The sequence below is a fragment of the Mauremys reevesii genome, linkage group 3, assembly GCF_016161935.1.
Source record: "Mauremys reevesii isolate NIE-2019 linkage group 3, ASM1616193v1, whole genome shotgun sequence".
NCBI classification, from domain to species: domain Eukaryota; kingdom Metazoa; phylum Chordata; order Testudines; family Geoemydidae; genus Mauremys; species Mauremys reevesii.
The window spans coordinates 66983171-67007298 of record NC_052625.1 but is presented as its reverse complement, the minus strand read 5'-3'; the positions used below and the strand labels follow the sequence as shown (position 1 = coordinate 67007298).

At 46.8% G+C, this 24128-nt stretch overlaps 1 protein-coding gene across 1 annotated transcript; it reads right to left on the bottom strand.

Moving 5' to 3' along the window:
- Window positions 1-348: 348 nt before the first annotated feature.
- On the bottom strand, window positions 349-23033 carry LOC120400196 (sulfotransferase 6B1-like). Its single transcript, XM_039528605.1, has 7 exons — window positions 22567-23033; window positions 19030-19151; window positions 8629-8718; window positions 7491-7617; window positions 4000-4094; window positions 3151-3307; window positions 349-2705 (listed from the first exon to the last, which is right to left on the bottom strand). The coding sequence occupies exons 1-7, from the start codon at window positions 22862-22864 to the stop codon at window positions 2575-2577; spliced, it is 1020 nt and encodes a 339-aa protein (XP_039384539.1). The 5' UTR covers window positions 22865-23033; the 3' UTR covers window positions 349-2574.
- Window positions 23034-24128: the final 1095 nt, after the last annotated feature.

The window sequence follows — 24128 nt, the reverse complement described above, 5'->3', positions numbered from 1 at the left end:
TGGGGAGAACAGCCGCCGCCTGGCTCCGCGGGCCGCCCCCCTACTCTCCCTTCAGGTACCGAGTCCTGCCTGCTCGGGGCCAGGCCAGACTCACACTCACCCCAGCCCCGCACTCCCCTGCGTCTCCTGGGCATGGCATGCTTGGCAAGAGGCGGGGATTTGGGGAGGGAGCCAATGGGGGAAGGAGGGGGTAGAGTCAGGGCGGGGGAGGGCGCGAGCCCTTCTGGGCTCCGGAGCCTTTGCTTGTTTGTCCAGTGTCCCGACCTAACATTGGTCGGGACGCGGGACAAACAAGCAAATATCGGGACAGTCCCGATAAAATCAGGACGTCTGGTCACCCTAGACTGCCATCTTGTTATTGTGATGATCCAAATAAAAATAAAGAAGGCAGCACCAGGCAAGGCAGAGGGTATGTATGATACTAGAAAGTTAGCACATCCAGCAGTAAAGGTGCATTTCAAGCTGCAGATGAACAACAGATTCGAAGAGTTACATACACTGACCAATGACAGAAGAACAATGGCAGCTTTTCAAAGAAGTGCATGTGGATGCAGCCAGGATTACAGTGGGAATGAGAAGGCCTAAGAAAGCAAAGGGGCTCCAATCAAATACATGGAGACTTGTTGGAGAGAGGAAAGAATTCAAGAAGAGAATTCAGCAGGAACAAGACAATAGCAAACAAGTTGACAAGCTAAGGACGTGTACAGAAAACTTTTTCTAGTATCTAAATGACTGACATCACAATTTTCAAACAATTGTGGCATTGTGAAGACATGAGATGGTAGGATTTTAAACCACAGAGGAATGACAAGGAGCATGGTGGATGGAACATTTCTAATTTGTGTTCAGCCAGCCAGAACCACAAACGTACACTGATAGATGTGAAGAAATAGTGGATTTACCTATAATCGCTAGAAGTAATCATCTTTGAAGAAATAACTGAGGCCATAAACCAACTGAAGAGTGGTAAAGCACCAGGCTATAATAAAACAGATGCTGAAATGTTAAAAGCTGAAAAAAAAGTGATTTGAATTACATGTGAAGGTTGTACAGAATGGTTTGGGAAAAGTAGATCTATTCTAAAGATTGGCGAAGAGGCGTTATCTGTATAATCCCTGAAAAGGGGAACCAGTTTATTTGTGATAACTGGAGAAGAGCGACACTCCTATCTGTACCTGAAAAAAGTGTTTTGCATTATCATTTTGAATAGGATGAAATGATTGTTGAAAAAGTATTCAGGGAAGAACAGGCTAGATTTCAATAAGGAGTTATGTTCAAATCAGATTTTTCACCTTGAGAAGACTTATTGAGAAAGGCTTAGAATAAAACTGCTTTCTGCTGGTAAATTGCATTGATTTCATTAAAGGATTTGATAGTGTCCACAGAGAAGCCCTTTGGAAGATCCGGAGACATTTCAGAATAGATTACTGTCTGTCCTGGTGCTGTCTGCAGACTTGGCCTACAAAGTTTTTATCAAATTAGCAAAGAAATGAAATGATTTAAGATTATTATTGATGTAATGCAAGGTTGCATACTATCCCCACTTCTCTTCTGAACTTCCTTTTTGTGAGAAGAGTGATGGTTGTTGCTGAGGATATTGCTGTTCTTTGAGCAAGAGATAAGCTGGAGAACCTAGATTTAACAGATGACAGTCATACTGGACACCAGCATGGATGGAATGAAAAGATTTGTTATGAGCATAAAAGCAGAAGCTGCCTAAGTGGGACTTGGTATCTGTATGCAGAAGTCTAAGATTATGTAGATAGGAGATAATACTGTCAACAATGGCAGATGTGTAATTGATGGGGAAAAATACAGAAGAGTTGATGACTGTTTATCTTGGAAGTACAATATCTTCTAATGGCTAGCTTACTAAAGAAGTGAAGGAAAGAATTGGCAAAGCAAGTGAATAATTTTCTCATTTGTCAAAGACCTGGAAAAGTAAGAGGAGACATCTACACACTGAAATGAGATTGTACAATGCTATTATCCTTCCGACACTACTGTACATGTCAAAAATGCAGCAGATGTTGGAATACACAAACAGAAAGATGAATGCATTTAACCAGCTTTGTTTGAGAAGAATTTTGGAAACTCATTGGTTACACAATCTCGCCAATGTAAGTATTGTACGGCACGAGTCAACAGACTGTGGACTCAGTTAAAATAGATGACTATGGTGGTTTGGCAATGTTATCAAGCTGCCTCATGGCAGAAGCACAAGGTATATCTTAGCTGTGTCTACATTGGAACTTCCTTGGCAATACTTTTGTTGTGCAGGGGTGTTAAAAAAACACACATACCCCCGAACGACAAAAGTTTTACCAACGAAAAGTGCCGGTGTGAACAGCGCTTTGTCGGCAGGAGCGCTCTCCTACCAACAAAGCTGCTGCCGCTTGTTGGGGGTGAAATTTTTGGCAGCAGGAGAGCTCTCTCCTGGTTGTTTGTTGTTTTTTTTTGTGCAAATCCTTGCGTGAAAGTCTAATTATTTTAACCTCTGCATTCTCAAACAAAAGGTAGTAAAATAGATGATGTTTCTGAGTAAATGCTAATGTCATTCTGATATTCAAAGATTTAGTATTTGCAGTATTTATCATATTTTAGCCTGGCTCCCAGTTTTGTTCCTGCTAAACATTCTTCAAATTTGGCATCCATTTCTTGGCTTTGAGCCTCAGTGAACTGATTCTTCCAATCTCCAACAGTACCTGCAAAAGAACAATGACATAAACTAATAACTACTTCCAGGAATATAAGATCACATGTCAAGTAGAGGTAGATAACAATGAAATGCTGACACAAACAGTTGGAATGACTGAACTTATTGCCACATTTCAAATCAATATGAGGCACTACATTTTGCAGGTATAGATGCATGCACCTTTTACAACCAAGGGATTTTCCACAGAGCTAATATTTTGAAAGAACAGCATTCAGTGCCTGAGTGATCATCTAGCTAGGGATGTCCACTTTCAAGAGAAGATAATTCATTATCAGCTATGAATTAAACACATTAATTCTGCTTTGGGAGCTCCTGAAAAGGTCACAACAGTCATGTATCTTATCAAGCCTTTTAAATGTTAATTAGCTCCCATGACCAATTTGGATACCTGCTCTAAACTCTGTGATTATCATCACTCTGTATAAATGTACCTTTTCTGAAAATGATGGGACCAAATTTGCCATGTGTTTCTTGGGATTTATTGCTCATTGATTCGAATGTGGCATTCTCTGCAATAGACTGAATCTTCTCCTCAGGCAGAGAGAACCCCAAAAATTCAGCTATTTGTTTCACTCCTCCAAGTAAGTTCTGAAAAACAAGAATGTGATAGAGTTATGTCTGAGTTAAAGCAAAGGTCAGACATTTTCCCTCTATCTTGTCAAATGAATGTAGTTGATAATATTCTCATCCATACAAAGGGCAGAACATTAAAGGAATATATTAAGTTCAGCAGCAGGAGGCTGCAGGAATGGTGGTTACTTTTGATAAGATTTTGGAATGTGCCTCCCTTGCCCAAATGGCAATGTGTTAAGTGAATGCTCTCAATCTTCTGCATGGATCTCTTTCTTTTAGTATTAATTACTACTGATAACATTTATCTAGCTGCATCAATTAGTATTGTTCTATATAACCACTGGCATTATTTAATTTACCGTTTAAGATCCTCAAACTGCAAACATGGACATGCTTAACTTTAAGCATGTGAACAGTCTCACTGAAGTCAATGGGACCACTCTCATGCATGTGCTTAATGTTGCAGCATCAAGGCTTTCATGCTTGAGAAGGGAATTGGGCTGCAGATAGAAGGGCTAGTAGCCAGTGGGAAAACAGGCTGCAACATCATATACCTGGTCTTTGCACAATAAGGTTTTGCCTGGGACAAAATGAAAACTGGATGGGACAAGATGCTTGAGAATATACTGAAGGGAGCAATTCTGTATCAGAATTGAGTACATGACCTAATAAGTCTTTTCCATTTTTAAATTTCTACACAAATTTACCTCTTTCATTTCTTCATATGTGATGATCATGATATTCTCCTCATCCATGTGTTTGTTCCAGGCAAGAGCATGGTCAAAATATGAGCTCCAGCAGACTAAAATGAAGTTAAGACAGGTCAAAAAACAGAAGATAATTTAAAGCAGGGGTCTCAAACTCAATTTACCTTAGGGTCAGTTCCAGTGCTCAAATCCTCCCAGCGGGCCAATAATGTCACTCATGCCGCCCAGAACCCATCCACCCCAACTCCACCACCCACCTACCTAAGGCTCTGGGAGGGAGTTTGGGTAGGGGAGGAGGTCTGTGGTAGGGGATTGGAGTGCAGGGTGCAGGCTCTGGTAGGGAGTTTGGGTGCAGAAGGGGTGAGAGGTTGGGCTTTGGGAGGGAGTTTGGGTGGGGGAAGGGGTCTGGGGTGCAAGCTCTGGAATGGAGTTTGGGGGCTGGGACAGGGGGTGGGGTTTCAGGCACCGGGAGGGAGTTTGGAGGCGGGAGGGGGTGTATCGGAATGGGGGGTGTAGGCTCTGGGAGGCAGTTTGGGGAGGAGGTATGGGGAGCAGGTGCGGGCTTTGAGAGGGAGTTTGGGGCCTGGGGGGTATGGGGAGGAGGTGCAGGCTCTGGGAGGCAGTTTGGGGGAGGGCGGGGGGGTAGGGAAGGGGTGGGGGTGCAGGCTCTGGGACAGGGTTGGGGGGTGCGGCACTTACCTGGGGCTCCAAGGCGGGGTGGGGGGCCTCCGCACGCTGCTGCCCCCAGGCACCACCCCCGCAGCTTCCCATTGGCTGCAGGGGCACTCGGGGCAGGGGCAGCGTGCGGAGGCACAGCCCTGTCCCGGGGCCACAGGGAGGGGCTGGCAGCCATGTGGAGTGAGCTCAGGAAGCCACTCAGCTCCGCTGCACTGCTGGTGGTGGGCAGGGCCCCAGGCCATTTTAAATCATTCGGGGGGACACGTGGTGGGAGGAGCGCCCAGGGACGGCAGGCGGGGCCAAGGGAGAGACCTGGCTCCAAAATTGCTGGAGCCCAGCGGGCCGCACTGGGGAAGTTCTTGGGCCGCAGCTGGCCTGTGGGCTGGGACTTTGAGAACCCTGATTTAAAGTATATTTAAATGGCCCCAAGATGAAATGTCCAGGCTAACTTCAATATAAAGTCCTGGAGAGCTTAGATCTTCTAATCCTTCAGTTCTGTTTGTATCCTTCTCTGTACTTTAGTTCTTTTTTTTTTTTTTTTTTTGACAGATAGTATTTTGGAAGTCATTCACTCCAGACTTGACTTTTCACTTTCTTCTTCCAACTATTTTTTTTATAATCAAGCTATACAGTTTCTACATGATAAGTTTTTTAAAAAAAATCTGTTTACAATAAATTAATTCTTGAATACATTTTGTAGTAATCAGTAACACAGCCATGTCTGTATATTCAATCTATCACATAACCAGGCAAACATTGCACTTATGAAATGGTGAAGTTAAAAAATAACCCCAACAACACAGATTAAGTCCTGCAAACATTCACCATATGAATAATTTTCTTTACTTTAGTGAGATTATTAACGTGAGTAAATTTTACTCATATGCCTAAGTGTTTGCAGGGGTAGGCCCTTACAAAATATTATCAATTAGTTTCTACAAGTATACTTTATTTTCCAATAATTGTTTACTAGAATATGACACAGATTCTTTGCTGTATTAAATTTCCTCCTTTTGCTGCAGGGGCTTTCAGGAAGCTTATGGTTATGGTTCCCTGATTCCCTGCCCAGCTCAGACCTGGCTCCAAGCTAACTTCAAGCAGCCTAGAGACTACTCTAAGCTACGGTAAGTGGCAAGGTCCCCAAGGAACTATTCATCAATTAAGGTTAGTCTCTTGACACGCCCCCTGTGCCGGTTATAGCGGCAGAATAGTACAAGAATCAAGTATGTCAGCTTCGTGTCCATGGAGAGCTCTCCTACATCAGGGGATTTCTCAGCTGGCCAGATCCAGCTGATTTTTGGCCTCTTTCATGACAGAACTGCACAAAAAGGGGTGAAATAAAGAGACGTTGCTTATATTGTACATAGACACTTTATTGTACTGTCAGCAGCTTCTCAAAATCCCTGAAATGCACCTCAGTGTCTGAGCAGCTAGTATGACACAGGGGTTGGCTCAATATTTTGCTAAAATGCAGTTCTCTGCAAAATGAGTACGTAAAACAAGGCACCCTCTTACTAAACAGGTCTTGTTTCCCTGAGTGTATACAGTGCTCTCTCTGCTTACTTTAGGAAATAAAAAGCATCTTTAATGCTTTTCACTCCTTTTAACTCTGCCACTTCAGCACAGTTAGGAGAGTACAAGCTAGAATCTATTCCATCTTGTGCATCATCATCATCATCATGAAAATAGCTTGCCAAATTGGAATGACAGGCCAGTGGGGTTGTACAGATGTTACTAGGAGTACAGTCTGGCCTGCAGAGTCCTTATCGCTGGCGGCGGTGTTGAAAAAGGTAAGAGCCCAACCTGATTCACAAATCCCAGAAGGAATTTGAGGAGCTGGCAGTTACATAAAATGTTATTTATTTATAAGCCTAGCACTTCTGATCTGGAAGTAATAAAGAGATGTGCACAAAATCCACTATGCCATTTTTACAGTCTCTTTTTCCCCTTTACACGAGAACTTCACTTGAAATACATGGTTCTTCAGTTTATAGAAAGGGACTGATCTAGTTCAGTTGTAGTTCAAACCTCTACTCAATAATAAATAAACAGCCAAATTTTCAAAAGTGCCTAAGAGACTTAGAAAACCTAAATCCCATTTTCAGAAGTGATTGATAGGTGCCTGGTGGAATGTGCCTTCAAAAGTGCTTGAAGTCTATAGGAATTAGGTACCTAGGTGTTTTTAGAAATCTCACTAGGCATCTATCTACATCTTTAGGCACTTATATACCTTTAAAAATATGGCCATTTGGTGATCAGTCTCACTGAAAGTCAATGAGAGTTAGACTCCTAAGTCACTATACTTTTAAAAATTTTTACCCCAAACCTTTATTTTGAGTTTATCTAAAATGTGTACCCCTGCTATGAGATGCAAATGAAAGCAAGAGAAAAAAGGAGCTGAGAACAAAGGGGGAGCGGCTCACTCATAAATCCAGTTGTTAAGATGCAAAAATCACAAGAAGGATACTGCCTTGCAGAAAGAAAAGGAAAGCTCCAGTTTACCCTTTGTGTGCTAGAATGAAGTAGAATTCCTGCATATTGCCCCAACCTGACCATTTGAATGTCTCCACAGCAATACTCACAGTGCTGAACATTGCTCAGGGTTGAAGAAGAAAGAAGCACCTTCAACTCCTCAGCACCAGGTCCCCAGCCTCCCCAACCCAGATCTTTAATTTGAATCCATCTCAGATTAATTTTAATACGATTATCCCAGATTTCCTTTCTGGACTGCAGACCAAAGAAGAGTTGAGAACATTGTACTAGAGTGTTTGTAATGTTTCTCAGTGGCATTTATAAAGATCTAATAACTGTACCTTCTCCACTCATGAACTTCTGAAAGAACTCATCCCAGGAGCTGACATTTGGAAGCCCAGGATTTTTGTTGTAGAAGTGGTAATAGGATACAGCTGCATCTTTTGGATTTCGAAATACCACCAGTACCTTTTAAAACAGCAAAGGCAAATGAGTCTTTTGTATTTTAAGGTAACCTTTGATCTCAAGGGTCCTGCATTAAAAACATATCAGCTCTTACAGGAACTGAAATTTGGAAAGTGAGGCCCAAATCCTGCAAACTGATTTGCGTGGGAAGATCTTACACCTGCTTGAAGCCCCTATGCTTTGTGGTGGGGGGGGGGGGGAGGGGGAAGCCTCCATGGAGCAATAAGGGCTATCCCATACAGATCACCTTGCAGGGCTGGGATCTAAGATTCGACCTCTTTGTGTGAATTACAAACAATCAGTAAAAACTGAATTCCACTGTTATAGTGAAAGATGTCAGATTGTGGGATCTGAAAAAGCCAAGCAGAGAACTAGAGTTGGTCGGGAATTTTTCAGTTAAATGTTTTTTCACCAGAAAATGCTGACTGGCCAAAAGTTTCCCCCCCAAACTTATTAATTTCTGGTTAAAATGGCAGAGAAAGAGGGAGGGAGAAAGAGGCATACACACACATCCCAGAATATCCAAAATCCCAACAGTTAGAGCAGTGGTCCCCAACCTTTTCGTCTGGAGGGCACCAGACGAAGGACCGTGGCGGTGGTGGAGCATCCGCCGAAATGCCGCTGAATTGCTGTGGCATTTCAGCGTCGCTGCTGAAATGCTGCTGAAATTCGGCGGCATTTCGGCAGATGTTCCACTGCCAGCTAGGATGCGGGCACATTTAGATGCCCCCACGGGCACCGCGATGGGGACCCCTGAGTTAGAGCATTAACCTGGAACATCAGCGACCCAGGTTCAAGTCCTTGCTCTTTATCTCTGGTTTTTCCACACAAAAAAATTCAAAAGTTCTTGGTTACATCCCAATGCTGAACAAGACCAAATGCTGAAACCTTGAATTTTTTTGTGAAATGGAGTTCCTGTTTTCCAGGCAATCCTATAGAGAACTTCTGCAACGGGAAAACTGGGAGTTGCTCAGAAAGTGGATAATATCAAACATTATTGAAATGCTCACTTACCTTTGCTTTAGTCCCAAAAACAGCCTTGGGAATATTATCATAATGGAGATGTGTGGTAAAAACACGTGGTGAAGGAAAACTTTTTATTTTCTAAATCAAAACAAAAAGTACATGTTAAAAAAAAGCAACCACAACATTTCTACCTCAAATATATTGACAATTTACAATATGTATACATTTGCTCTAAACATCTATTTTGCATGGAAAGAATTTTTATTGGTAATTGTTAAATTGTAGTCTTTTTTCTTGGTTCTTCTTGTCCTTCATGATGTCATCTAGATGGTACTGTTATTAAAGCCTAATTTCTGCAAAACTATCATTTTTATCAGATTTCAAAACCATCCCAAAGCAGGTAGCATAGGGAGGGCAGAGAGTTAAATAAAGAAAGCTGTTTGCATCGTTCTTGCTGTTATTTCATTATTATTAAAATAAAGGCCTAGCCTTTGTGCCATTTTATGTGGCAATATTTAGGCCTAAAGCAAAAGAAAAAGACCATGCACCAGTGGCTGCCACTGCAGAAAACACAGGCACAAACACAGAGGGACTCCACACCCTCTGCACTGTAGACAAGAGTGCCAGGGTAGATCATGGCAGAGATAAACATGAGCAGTGAATTTTCTCATGTAGTAAACTGGAAAACAACAGGCTATATTGGCTACTCCCTTGTATCTTGTAGTAGCCACTGCTTTCCTGTTGTGCACCAGATCCTCCTGTTTAGGGATTTTCCCTTAGGCCTTTTCTACACAGGCAAGTTTCTGCGCAGTAAAGCAGCTTTCTGCAGTGTAACTCCCGAGGTGTACACACTGCCAAGCCACTTAGTGCGCAGAAACTGTGCAGTTGCAGCGCTGTAAAAAAAAAAAAGAACAGCCCAACGAGAGGCGTACAGCTTTCTGCACTGGGGGTACAGTGCTGTGGTGCCAGTGCAGACATCCTGGTCAATTACAGCGCTGCAACTGGCCTCCGGGAGGTGTCCCACAATGCCTGTTCCCACCTCTCTGTTCATCAGTTTGAACTCTACTGCCCTGCCCTCAGGTAACTAATCGTCATCCCCACCCCTTAAATTCCTTGGGAATTCTGAAAGTCCCCTTCCTGTTTGCTCGGTGACGCATGCAGTGGTCTCAGTGCATCTTTCCAGGTGATCACGCCTGCTCCACGCACCAGGCGATTCCTCTCTTGGAGCAACGCTGAGCTGCTGGACCTCATCAGCATTTGGGGAGAGGAGGCTGTCCAGTCCCAGCTGCACTCCAGCTGTAGGAATTATGATACCTACGGACAGATTTCACGATGCATGACAGAAAGGAGCCATGACGGGACACACTGCCGAGCAGCGTCAAAGTGAAGAAGCTGCAGAACGCCTACCACAAGGTGTGGGAGGCAAACTGCTGCTTTGGTGCTGCACCCACAAGCTACCAGTTCTACAAAGAGCTGGATGCGATACTCGGTGGTGACCCCATCTCCACTGCGAAAGCCACTGTGGATATTTCAGTGGCTCGCATGCCAGTCAAGAGTGGACTGAGCCAGGAGGAAGAAATCTTGGACGAGGATGTGGACGGGGAGGGGGACCCAGAGGCAGAGGACAACTCAGAGGTCAGAGATGCATGCAGACTGGAGCTCTTCTCTACCCTGGAGGAGGCTAGCCAGTCACAGCTGTCGGATCTTGGCAAAGCTCAAACAGGAGAAGAGGCCCCTGGTAAGTGGCTTTGATTTTTGGAATCGCTGAAGTGAGTTGCTGGGGGCAGGAAGGTTGCAGAAAGCAGGCTTGTGTCTGTATGAGGCACGTACCATCACATGCCTAGTCTGAGCGGCGGAACAGGGTGTTGATTGACTCCCTCACTTCACGGGAATCTGCCTCAGAGATCTCCAGGAAACTCTCATGGAAATACTGGGCAATCTGCTGCTGCAGGTTCTTTGGCAGAGCTGCTTTTATTTCTTGCCACACTAAGGCCTGGTCTACACTAGGACTTTAATTTGAATTTAGCAGCGCTAATTCGAATTAACCGTGCACCCGTCCACACCAGGAAGCCATTTAATTCGACATAGAGGGCTCTTTAGTTCGAATTCGGTACTCCACCCCGACGAGGGGAGTAGCGCTAAATTCGACATGGCTATGTCGAATTAGGCTAGATGTGGATACAAATCGAACTTACTAGCTCCGGAAGCTATCCCACACTGCACCACTCTGTTGACGCTCTGGACAGCAGTCCAAGCTTGGATTCTCTGACCAGCCACACAGGAAACGACCCGGGAAAATTTGAATTCCTTTTCCTGTCTGGGCACTTTGAATCTCATGTCCTGGTTGGACATCGGGGCGAGCTCAGCAGCACCGGCAACGATGCAGAGCTCTCCAGCAGAGGAGTCCAGGCAATCCCAGAATAGAAAGAGGTCCCCAGCATGGACTGACCGGGAAGTCTTGGATCTGATCGGTGTGTGGGGCGATGAGTCTGTGCTTTCGGAGCGGCGCTCCAACAAACGGAATGCGAAGAACTACGAGAAGGTCTCCAAAGCCATGACAGACAGAGGATACAGCCGGGATGCAACGCAGTGCCGTGTGAAAGTCAAGGAGCTGAGACAAGGCTACCATAAAATCAAAGCGGCAAACGGACGCTCCGGAGCCCAGCCCCAGACATGCCGCTTCTACGAGGCACTGCATGCCATTCTAGGTGGGTCTGCCACCACTGCCCCACCAGTGACAGTGGACTCTGAGGATGGCATAGTGTCGACGGGCAGTTCCTCGGCGTTGTTCGCCGATGGGGAAGATGAGGAAGGGTTTGTGGAGGACGGCGCAGGCGACAGCGCTTACAATACCGCTTTCCCCGACAGCCAGGATCTCTTCATCACCCTCACAGAGATCCCCTACCAACCCTCCCTGGCCGTTAACACGGACTCAGAATCAGGGGAAGGATCAGTCGGTAAGTATTATAAACATGGAAACATTTCTTTATTAAAGAACAGGAATATATACTATATAAAAACTAGCTAAAAAGTTGTGCATATAAAACTATATAAAAAGAAGGTCCACACATATAGGGATTGAACAGAAATCCTCTTGGGACAGTTCCACGAAGCTATCGTACAGGTACTCGAAAAGCCTCCGCAGGAGGTTCCTGGGGAGAGGTGTCTTATGTGGTGCCCCGTGGAAGCACACTCTTCCACGCCAGGCCATCCTCAAGTAGAAAGGAATCATTGCCTCGACCAGCATGGCTGCATACGGTCCTGGTCTGTGCAGGGAGTCTCTCAGCATCCTCTCTCTCTCTGCCCGAGTGACCCGCCTCAGGGTAATGTCGTTCGGCAACTGCTGCATCTAAGTAGGGCAATTAGTGTACTGTTACTACTGTGAATGCTTGAGTTTTACTTTGCATAGCAAAGACCTTCGTTTAACAGCCACGTGCTGGAGGCCACACAGGAAAAGCATACAGTGATCTTTCCCGGGCACAGCTGCGAGGGGCTGGAACGGGGTCAGACTTTCTGCTTTCCTGATTGCCTTCTGCGGGAGGGCACAGCTATCCATTAACTGTTAAGCAGCCTATAGTCTAGGGCTTACCAGGCCTGGCTGATAAACGGATTCAGCTGTACCGCCCCGCTTGTCCGATCTCCGGTGCAAGACCGCAGCCACTGAAAGCGTATTCCGAAATCTCGAACTTGTCCTGAGAGCTCGTGAGACTAGGTGCCCTGTATGGTCTTGTTCACAGAAACTCAGTAGACTGTGTTCAGTGTTCGCAAACATGTATCTTTTCAAGGAAATCACTTCCTTTTTCCCATTACACAGCTGCGGCTCTTTCACGAACTGCCCTGCCATCCCCCTCACAGAGGCTGGCGCAGATTAGGCGGCGAAAGAAAAAGACTAGGGATGACATGTTCTCGGAACTGATGGCCTGCTCCAGAGCCGAGGCGGCTGAGCAGAGACGGTGGAGGGAGACCCTATGTCACCACCAGCGCTCACACATCGAACGGGAGGACAGGTGGCGGCAGGAAGACCAGCAGGCGACTCAAACCCTGCTTGGGCTAATGAGGGAGCAAACGGACACACTCCGGTGCCTTGTAGATGTTCTGCAGGACCGCAGGCAGGAGGAGAGAGCCCCCCTGCACTGTATCTGCAACCGCAATCCCCCGCCACAAAGTCCTGTCCCCCCCTCACCCAAAATAACAAGAAGGAGGGGCGCTAGGGGCCGTGAAAACTGGCACAGCACCCCAGCAGAGCGCTCATGTACCACAGTGCTCTGATGCCGTAAACTTTGAGAAGTGCTTCCCTTCCTGCATCACCCAGTCCCAAATCCAAGTTTCATCCCCGCACTGTGTAGTTGAGTATTAAAAGTGGTTTGTTGTTATTCACTGTTTCCGTCCCGTTTATCTTGTCAGAAGACTTTGTGTGAAGGGGGGAGGGGTTTTTTAATCGCATAGGACAGCCTCCATTACCAGGGTACAGACTTGGGGGCAGGATCAACAGCAGGACACACACAGACTGCAGTCACTAGGCACCAGGGTCAGTCTGGGAGGTGTATGCTGCCCCAGGGTCCTAGCGCCTGCCATCCACAAATGGCAAGGCAGGCTGCCCTTACCATGCCCTTCCACCCTAGCCACGAGCCTCTCCGATGCCCTGAGCCCCAGCAAGAGCCCTCATCCACGGACACATACTCACCCTTCCCACACACCCTTCACCCCTTCCTATGCCCCAACCCCCAGCCCAGAGCCTGCATCCAAACTCCGTCCCAAAGACGGCACCCCTCACCCCTTCCTGCAAACCCACCCCTTTCTGCACACCCACCCGCAACCGTCCTCCCCCCAGAGACCGCTGTAGGAGCAGGAGCCTGTCATTCCTCTAGTGTAGAAGCGGTCTGTACATCAGTGCACACCGTACCCACCACAGTCTGCGTCCATGTTTCAACCCTAGAACAGGAATTCATAATTAAAGAAAACTTTGTTAAAGTTAATTGAACACTGATTATTATTTTAAAACGTGTGTTGGAAGGGGGGAAACCTGGAGAACGGGGTATGTAACCGCAGATCGAAGTCAACAGTCACTGAAACAGGCTCAGGTTCAGCTTCTCTGTAAATCAAGTGGACAGTCATAGGTTACCCTGCTCTCCGAGGAACCTAGCTTTCAAAGCCTCCCGGATGCACAGCGCTTCCCGCTGGGATCTTCTATCGGCACGGCTGTCTGGCTGAGCGTAATCAGCAGCCAGGTGATTTGCCTCAACCTCCCATCCCACCATAAAGGTCTCCCCCTTGCTCTCACAGAGACTGTGGAGCACACAGCAAGCTGCAATAACAACAGGGATATTTTTTTCGCTGATGTCCGAGCGAGTGAGTAAGCTCCGCCATCTCCCCTTGAGACGTCCGAAAGCACACTCCACCACCATTCTGCACTTGCTCAGCCGGTAGTTGAAGAGCTCCTTCTCACTGTCCAAGGCGCCTGTATAGGGCTTCATGAGCCAGGGCATTAGCGGGTAGGCTGGGTCCCCGAGGATCACTGTAGGCATCTGCACATCCCCAACCGTTATTTTGTGGTCCGGGAAGAAACTACCTGCCTGGAGGCGTCTAAACAGACCAGAGTTCCTGAACACACGCGCGTCATGAACCTTGCCCGGCCACCCGACATAGATGTTGGTAAAACGTCCCCTATGGTCCACCAGTGCTTGCAGCACCATAGAAAAGTAGCCCTTTCGGTTAATGTACTGGCTGGCCTGGTGGGCTGGTCCCAGGATAGGGATGTGAGTCCCATCTATAGCCCCACCGCAGTTTGGGAATCCCATCGCGGCGAAGCCATTTCTGACGACCTCGACATTTCCTAGAGTCACTACTTTTGAGAGCAGTTGCTCAACGATTGTGTGGGCTACTTGAATCACTGAAAGCCCTACGGTAGATTTGCCCACGCCAAAGTGGTTCGCTACTGACCGGTAGCTGTCTGGCGTTGCAAGTTTCCAGAGGGCTATGGCCATTCGCTTCTGCACAGTCAGGGCTGCTCGCATCCGGGTGTCCTGGCGCTTCAGGGCAGGGGCCAGCAAGTCACAGAGTTCAAGGAAAGTGCCCTTACGCATCCTGAAGTTTCGCAGCCACTGTGATTCATCCCAGACCTGCAGCACTATGCGGTCCCACCAGTCCGTGCTTGTTTCCCGGGCCCAGAATCGCCGTTCCACACCATGAACATGACCCATTGCCACCATGATCTCCACTGCGCGGAGTACCCTGCTTTGTGAGAGGTCTGCGCCACTCTCCTCACCGCGCTGCCGGAGCCTCCTCGCCCGATTTCTCAGCAGCTGACTGTGGAAGAGGTGGACAATAAGGTGCGAGGAGTTGACAACAGCCATAAGTGCAGCGATGATCACAGCGGGCTCCATGCTCGCAGTGCTGTGGCGTCCGCGCTGTAACCGACCAGAGAAGGGCGTGAACAGATTTCCCGCCGGCGCTTTCAGGGAGGGAGGGCGTGATTGACGGTTGAATGACAACAGTTACCCAAAACCACCCTCGACACATTTTTCCCCCCAGCAGGCATTGGGGGCTCTACCCAGCATTCCAATGGGCAGTGGGGACTGCGGGAACTGTGGGATAGCTTCCCACAGTGCAACGCTTCCAAAGTCGACTCTGGCCCCGTTAGTGTGGACTCACAAAGTCGAATTAGTGTCCTTAGTGTGGATACAGAAATTCGACTTCATAAGGTCGATTCCACAAATTCGACTTAAGTTGATTCGAAATAGTCTTGTAGTGTAGACGTACCCTAAGGGTAACTTTCCCACACCACTCTGCCATCCTGGGGGGGCGGGGGGGACTATTGCTGCACACAGGCGAGCCACATGAGAGCCAGGGCGGAAGCCACAGTCTTGGAGAAGACTCTCCCTTGATTCCCTGCTCACTCTCAGCAGTGAGATATCTTCCATAATGAACACCGCCTGTGGACAATGTGGGGACAAGAATGATTATAAGACTGCCCCCTACGGGGCTGGCTCTCATCAAGGGCCACATGCCGAGTGTACAGTACAGTTCTTGAACACTGATTTCCTCTGTCCCTGCAGTTACTCACCATTGTGGGGGTCTTGTGGCTCATGTGTGCTTGCCTGGGGTCAGCCAGTTAGTGACAGGTATGTGAATAGTGGCTGTGTTTTAAATCAGTGGGCAAACAATACTGCTTCTGTAAAATGTTGCATTTTGCCTTCACAGATATGACCTTGGAAGCCCAGCCTCCCTCCTTGTTATCGCCAGCTGAACAGCTGAGCAGAATTAGAAAGTGGCCATGAAGAACTGAAGAGGACTTTCTGCGTGAGGTCATGATGTGCTCCGCAGCCAGAAAAAACAAGAATTGAAAGAGTGGAGGGACAGCCAGAAGAGCGACTGAAAGAACATGGAGCTCCAGAACGAAGCAGGTCTTAAAGTTTATGGAGCGTCAAGCAGACACACTCTAGGCGTTACTAGCACTGCAAACCGAGCAGCCCCACGCCCGCCCTCCCCTGCTGCTGCTGTCACAAAACTCTTTCCTATGCGCACCCCAAGACATTGCCAACACACTCTTATCAACCTCCTGGCTCCAGTCTGTACCTGCTGCATTCCACTCCTCCCCTGTCACAGTCCAGCCCTCCAGACTCCCAGTACCCACTGATCTCTACACCCGTCCTTCTGCAGTTTAGCCCTGCTGAAGTACAGTACTTGCTGCACTGTACTCCAAAGGAGAAGACTGGATACGATACCTGAACATACACAAATCTTTAACCATCTCGGGACCCCATCTCCTCCTGGGACCCTCCCTCCCCCCATCCCCCCATAGTGCTGATGTGGTTTTTTGTTTCTCTCCCCCCTCTGGTGGCTGTTTTTTAATAAAAGAATTGTTTTGGTTCTTTTGGTTCAGTTAATGGAATAAAGCAATCTTTATTCCATTAACTGAAAGCAAAGCGAGCGCTGCAAAACAACAGACAATTTTCTTACACCTTCATAGTGCAGTGTCTGCACCAATCACAATCACCTTCTAGAATTACAAACATAGCATTCCCAAGCATAGCAACAAATATTAGCGGCTGTTGGCTTCAAATTGCTGCCTCAAAACATCCCTGATCCTTATGGCCCTGCGCTGTGCGCACTATTAGCCCTGGTCTCTGGCTGTTCAAATTCAGCCTCCAGGCACTGTGCCTCAGCGGTCCAGCCCTGAGTGAAGCTTTCACCCTTCCCTTCACAAATATTATGGAGCATACTGCATGTAGCTATAAGCACAGGAATATTGTCATCAGCCAGGTCCAGCCTCCCATATAAGCAGGGCCAGCAGGCCTTTAAACAGCCAAAAGCACACTCAATAGCCATTCTGCCCTTGCTCAGCCTGTTGTTGAATCGCTCCTTGCTGCTGTCCAGGTGTCCCATGTATGGCTTCATAGGCCACAGCATTAAGGGGTAGGCGGGGTCTCCCAGGATCACAATGAACATTCTGATTTCCCCTATGGTGATCTTCTGGTCTGGGAAGAAAGTCCCTGCTTGCAGCTTCCTGAACAGACCAGTGTTCTGAAAGGTGTGTGCATCATGCACCTTTCCGGACCAGCCTGCATTAATGTCCGTGAAACGCTCATGGTGATCCACAAGCACCTGAAGAACCATAGAGAAATACCCCTTACGATTAATGTACTCGGTGGCTAGGTGGTCTTGTGCCAGAATTGGAATATACATGCCATCTATTGCCCCTCCGCAGTTAGGGAAGTCCATTTGTGCAAAGCCATCCACAATGTCACGCACGTTTCCCAGAGTCACGGTCTTTCAGAGCAGGATGTGGTTAATGGCCCTTCACACTTCCGTCAACACGAATCCAACCATCAACTTTCCCACTCTGAATTGGTTAGCGACTGATCGGTAGCAGTCTGGCGTAGCCGACTTACACAGTGCACAGTCCGACCTACGCAGTACACTTCTTCAGCGGCAGGGCAGCTATCATTCTCGTGTCCTTGCACTGCAGGGCTGGGGCAAGCTCTTCACACAATCCCATGAACGTGGCTTTCCTCATCCAAAAGTTCTGCAGCCACTGCTCGTCATCCCAAACATGCATGACAATGTGATCCCACCACTCAGTGCTTGTTTCTCGAGCCCAAAAGCAACATTCCACTGTGATCAGCACCTCCGTGAACTACACGTGGCGAGATCAATGTCAAACTCCTCTTGCCTTTGTAGGTTAAGGAATAACTCCACTGCCACTCATGACATGTTAGTGAGAGCAAGCAGCATATTGGTCAACAGTGGGGGATCCATTCCTGCAGACCGAAGAGGCAGAGCGTGCAGCACACAAACAGTTGAAAGATGGTCCCAAATGCAGACGGAACCACAAGGATTGCTGGGATGCAAAGCAATGCATTGGGACAGAACCCAAGAGTCCCCGCGACCCCCTCCGCCTTCCCATAACTCTTAGGGGTAGAAGAGGAAGAGATGCTCTGTGGGATAGCTGCCCGGAGTGCACCGCTCCAAATACCGCTGCAAGTGCCGCAAGTGTGAACATGCTGTTACGCAGGCAGCTGACAGTGTGAATACACAACAGCGGTTCCCCTTCAGCGCTCTCTGAGCAGCGCTGTAACTGCTGGCACTGTAACTTTGCCAATGTAGACATACCCTTAGTCCTGCAACACTGTCTCAGATTTTACTCAGGTTTTGCTCCATTGCTATCAGCCTATATGATGTCTTAACTGAGGTTCTTAAATATTTTCAAACACTAATGAATTAAGTCTCACAGCACCTCTGTGACAAAAGCAAATAATATCTCTGTTTTACAAATGAGGAAACTGAAAAGGAGAGATTAAATGTCTCGCCTGAAGCCAGACACAGAACTGTGATTAGAGATCTCCTAACTCTGACTCCCAATCTTGTGCATTACTTATAAAACCACCTAAAGAAAAATAACAGTCCATCAGGTGTTACTACTCATGGTTTGCAGTGATAACATTACACACACGCACACACAGAGCCATATACACTGTTAGAGTCACACATTCCCTTGATCCTGCAAAGATTTAGGCATATGCTTAACTTCACCTTGGAAAAGTCACACCTTAAACTAGGATAGATAGAAATCAGGGATAATCAGCTAATGATTTCATTAAACTTTTCTTTTCAAAACATTTTTTAAATATTGTACTCAAAATTTACACTAAGCATTTGAAATTCTAATACAGCAGTACGAGGTCCAGATTAGTGTTAAAATTAATTTCTGTTCTTTTAGTACACAAAAGTCAATTTCATTTCAAATCACATTTGTTTCCTGTGTTTTAATATTTTATAATATATTCCCACATACAAAAAGTAATTGAGAGAATTAACTTCAAATTACTTGATGTGGAAGTGTATAGCCTATCTGTAATGTGTTTTGTACTTATAGGAGATACTGTAAAATAGACATTTAAAAAAATACTATATGCTAAAAATAAGCTTTATGAATTAGTCCATGCTGACCTGAAATTTTTCTGGAACTCCAAATTCAAGCATTTGAATATGCTCTGTTGGTGGAACCTCCTCCTTATTCTTTAAAACTGCAGATGTCAAGTCATTTAAAATGTGTTGAATCCAATTCGTTCCTGAAACACAAAATAACTGTTAGAAGGAGCCAAGTAGGAATTTCAGAACTGTAGCCTGTTAAATATCTAGCTTAACTTTCTAAAGAGTCATTATACTAGTCCTCCATATAACTTGTAGGTGTTCCATATAACGTGTAACAGTTGTAGGTACATAATTTTCAGACAGAAGTATGATTTTTACATTGAGTGTGTCTCTTTAATGCAACATTGGGGGTGAGAACGAAATCCTGTACTTTGGCAATTATAAGTTAAGTTACATATCCCCTGAACAACTGTACTTTATTTACATTGCCTATGTGCATATAATGGCAACCCTTGTAAGCACTTTAAAGCTGCTGCTTCTGCTACGTACAGCTTGTGAACACAGTGTAAGTATATGGCACCCATAGCCTGGGTCAACTGAATCTCACAGCCTAGATCAACTGAGTAAGGCTCGTGGAGCTAAAATGTCTGGGTTCAGGGGAGCCTGAGCTCTGAAACCCCACAATGGGGGAAGGTCTCAGAGCCTGGGTCTAGCCCAAGCACAGATATCTATATTGCCATAGGCGCCGACTTCATGGGTGCTCCAAGGCTGGAGCACCCAGGGGGGAAAATTAGTGGGTGCTCTGCACTCACCAGCAGCTAAGCTTCCCTCTCACCCCCCGCCCCACCTCCTCCTCCCCTAAGCACGCCACGTCCCCGCTCCTTTGCCCACCTCCCAGTGTTTCCCACCCAGCCACCGCCAAACAGCTGTGGCGCTGTTCTGCACATTCTGCCAGGAACGTGGCGTGTTCAGGGAAGGAAGCGGGGAAGAGGCAGGGCCAGGGCAGGGATTTGGGGAAGGGGTTGGAATGGGTGTGGGGGAAGGGGCAGAGTTGGGGCAGGACTGGAGGCAGACTGAGGTGGGGAGGTCAAGCATCCTCCGGAAAGAGGGGAAGTTGGAACCTAAGTATACTGCTGTTTTTAGCTCCGTGTCCCAAGTCCTGCAAGCCTGAATCAATTTACTTGGGCTCTGAGACTTGGTGCAGTGGGTCTTTTACTGCAGTGTAGATGCACCAATTGTGGCTCAGACCCTGTTGCTACACAGAATTCTCCTTCCTGGGGAAGGAGGAGGGCATTTTCGTTGCAAGACTGAAGAACAGAGAAGTGAAGATAACTGACTAAGAGGTTTCCCTGCAGCATCCTCAAACTGCCACCTGTTCTTCCTCTATTGCCCCAGTCAGCTCAGCTACTACACATATGCTTCCTTTTGGTTGACAGGGAAAAGTAGAGCACAAGCTGTGCTCAGGAGTAGCTATCTGTGGCAAAAAAGAGTATTACTGGGAGAGGAAGGGCTTTGTCCAACGATCATGTGATCCCCTCAAGGGTACTATCATGAGTGGTGGGAGATCCCAGTTCAAGTCCCTTCGGCTCATCAGGAAGAGGAGGAAATTCATCTGGGAATCTCTCATATCCCAGGTGAGTATCTAAACACTAGGCTAAAGGTTCATAGATTCCAAGGGTCCAGAAGGGACCATTGTGATTATCTAGTCTGATCTCCGACTCCTGTATAACAGGACATAAACATCCCCCAGATAATTCCTAGAACATATATTTTAGGAAAACATAATCTGTCCCACTCCTCCTCCCCAAAGTCATTTTGTGCAGAGTTAGTCTGCCTCTGAGTACATCTACTGGATCAGGCCCTACAGATGAGATAGCTGGGACAGTGCCTATCTGCCTCTGGTGGGGCTTAAGTGTGAGGTAGGCATCAGTGTATTTGCCCAGAGGAAGAAACATAAGTGTCTAGGAGACTTTTACAGCAAAAATGTAGGTGGTGAGTACATTTAGTTATCACTGGGGATTTGTAAATTGGAGTGATGCCTAAAACTAGGACTTTGGTGCCTATGTCTGGAGTTAGAGCATCTACACTCCTTTGTGGATCTGAGCCAAACAGACACCAACCTGTTACCAAGTGTTCTGAAAAAAATCATCAGCCTTGGGCTGAGAACAACTTTGATAAGGGTATTGAATGGCATGTATCCCCCAAAAGTGGTGCTGTTGCACCCTTCACCTAATGGTGCATGAGGGGGGAGATTCTGCCAAGCAGGACAACGAGTTGGAACATGAAGGTTAAATCCCATCATCGGTTTTGGTATCCCAGCTGGGAGTCTCCCCCACAGCCAAGGCAATCAGGAGCCTAATTAAGCTCACACTCATAAAAAAGAAGAGGGCTGATTTATTTTACAACAAGGGGAGACTGGGTTTTGCTAACAAACACCAGGACAGTGCGCTTTGGAGGTATGAGAGAGGCCTTTCCTGTTTCTTTACAGTTTACTGTTAACTACATTAAGAGAATGTGATATTCCTGATTTGTGTTATTTTGGCTGAATAAGAACCCTATAAATAAATTGGAAATCTCTCAATTTATTTTACCTGGATCGCCTATGAACTGTCTCTGCAATTGCTCAGCCTATGGTTCTTCCAGAAAAAACTTTCAGCTCCAAGAATAGTTTATTTAGTAAATGGAGTTATAATTTAAGTGCTTTCTCATTCCTGCCTACATACTGCAAGGTCAACAGTATAATTTATTTTTTATAGACACTCTGGTTAAATTTCCTATATAACTTGAATGGAGATCACCTGTTAGTCAATCAGATTCCTTTTCAGTTTGCTCAGAAGAATCTTTCTTTTCTCCTGCATCAAGTAAATTCCTTTCTTCCTTCAAAGCCCTCTTCAAAACATATCTCCTATAATGTCTTTCCTTGTAGGATCCTATTCCCATCTCAAATTCATACCATCTTTTACAGTGGGATTTTCAAAAGTGCTTAGCATTGGCCTATCTTTACACCCATTGACTACAATGGGAGCAGAATTAGGCTAGCGCTGATTTCTTCTGAAAATCCCATCCTTCGTGACCTGTGTGTGAACTGTCTTGCCTGTGTCTGTTCTAAACTAGTGGTGGGGACCATGCCTCCTTATACCTGTGTACAGCTCCAAGCCTGCCATTAGTGTGCTATTAACAAAGTTTTGGGGCAGTTCAGATTCTGATCTGGCTCTGAATTCTGTGGACTGACCCCATCTCTTCATCTTCACCTTCACCATAATGCAGTACATATGCACAAAAAAGATTAATTACAGCAGCTATAGGAATCAAAGAGCTTAGAATACCCTGACAGTTGTGTATTTAAGATCTCCATAATCTTGCACGATTCTTTGTATTTAATTTACTACAGCCAGAAGCATGTCTGTCATGGCTAGATTAAACACACATCTGAAATTATAGAAGAGGAAAACACACAGCTCACTAGCACAGTGCTTCCCTGTGACAAATGAGGATTTACTGCATGTAGCATTTGAATTTCAGTGCTTTTCTGCATTCTTAGAAAATAATCACACATATTTGACATCTAAGTACTTTTTCTTTTAATTTTGCACCAAAAAAATCCAGACTTACCACATTTAGGATAAGCAACTAGGAACACATCATCTTTTCTAACTTCCATGACGTCCAGTGCTTGGAAGGTCTCAGCACAACACAGTCCACTAGGGTATAGCACCCCCTTATACGTGACCAGCAGCTCCTCAGGTTTTTTCCCTTTAGCTGCATCAAGAACTTTGTCTATTTCCCTAACAAGGCTGTCCATAGCCATGGTTGGAGTTTGCTTTGCCTTTTGCCAGACTCTGCCCTTAAACCATATATCTAGTTTTCTTTGTAGGGTAGGAGGGAGGAGGCTGATGAGGAACTCTGCCATATGAACTCACTGGCTTATCTGTTGCCTCACCCTGTCTCTCTTGACCAATGAGGGAAATCACAACTAAGTCTTGCATTACAAGTTCCTAGTGTGAACTCTTGGTCATGAACTGTAACTGATTTCAGCCAGTGTTGAGGATTACATTTAACTTCCACTTCTCTTTGGCACGAATTGTAATGGGAGAAGTAAACAGAAACTGCTAGTGGGATAAGGGGGGGAAACAAATTGTGCTTGTTCAACCCCTCAGCCTCCATGTGGAATGATAACACTTTCATCTACCTAACCCCCTGCTGTTAAGTTTCCACCTAAGGTAAAGTGATCTCTTAACAACCTGGGAGTTGACGATGTAGAATCATGCTGCTGTTTGCGTGAGAACTAGAAGTTGCAAAACTGGATGAATCACCATAATAATAGGAAAGAGAGATGGGTTAACTGCTTCCAGTCACGCTGACAGGATTACAATGATTTTACAACAGAGAGATTGGGATCTCTTCATAGTAAAGATTGTGCCTAACTTTTTCCTATAAGCCTAATACTGATAGCCAAGTTAGGGTTTTAGGTAAAACCAACAAAACAGCCCTCGCTGTAAAGGCTAGATACCCCAATATCTAATTGTAAGGGATAAGTGTGGGGGCTCGGCCGTCTCAGGTGTGGCTGGGAGCCAGGCCGCAGGGCCGGCTCCAGACCCCAGTCCGCCAAGCGCGCGTTTGGGGCGGCGTCCCGCGGGAGGGTGGCAGGTGGCTCCGGTGGACCTCCCGCAGACGTGCCTGCGGAGGGTCCGCTGGTCCCGCGGCTCCGGTGGACCTCCCGCAGACGTGCCTGCGGAGGGTCCGCTGGTCCCGCGGCTCCGGTGGACCTCCCGCAGACGTGCCTGCGGGAGGTCCACCAGAGCCGCGGGACCAGCGGACCCTGTACAGGCACGTCTGCGGGAGGTCCACCGGAGCCACGGGACCGGCAACCGCCAGAGCGCCCCCTGCGGCGTGCCGCTGTGCTTGGGGCGGCAGAAATCCTAGAGCCGCCCCTGCCAGGCCGCCTCACTACAGGGGGCAACAAGCGACAGTTCAGGGCTCAGACCCCCAGGCAGGGGCTGAGTAAACAGTTCAGTAATTTAAGCCCAAGCCCTAGGTCAGGGGGGGGCAACAAACAGTAGTTCCGGGCTCAGGCCCTCAGGCAGAGGCTGAGCAAAAAGTCAATACTTTGGCCCGAGTGCTAACGCAGGGCGGGGCGACAGCACCACAGTTTAGGGCTCAGACCCTTAGGCAGG

Coding starts and splice junctions, on each gene's coding strand:
- LOC120400196 (XM_039528605.1), bottom strand. CDS start 22,864: ATGGCAGAGTTCCTCATCAGCCTCCTCCCTCCTACCCTACAAAGAAAA. Junction 19,152..22,566: donor AGTTGCTTATCCTAAATGTG/GTAAGTCTGGAT, acceptor TTTGTGTTTCAG/GAACGAATTGGATTCAACAC. Junction 8,719..19,029: donor GAGTTCCAGAAAAATTTCAG/GTCAGCATGGAC, acceptor GTTTTGATTTAG/AAAATAAAAAGTTTTCCTTC.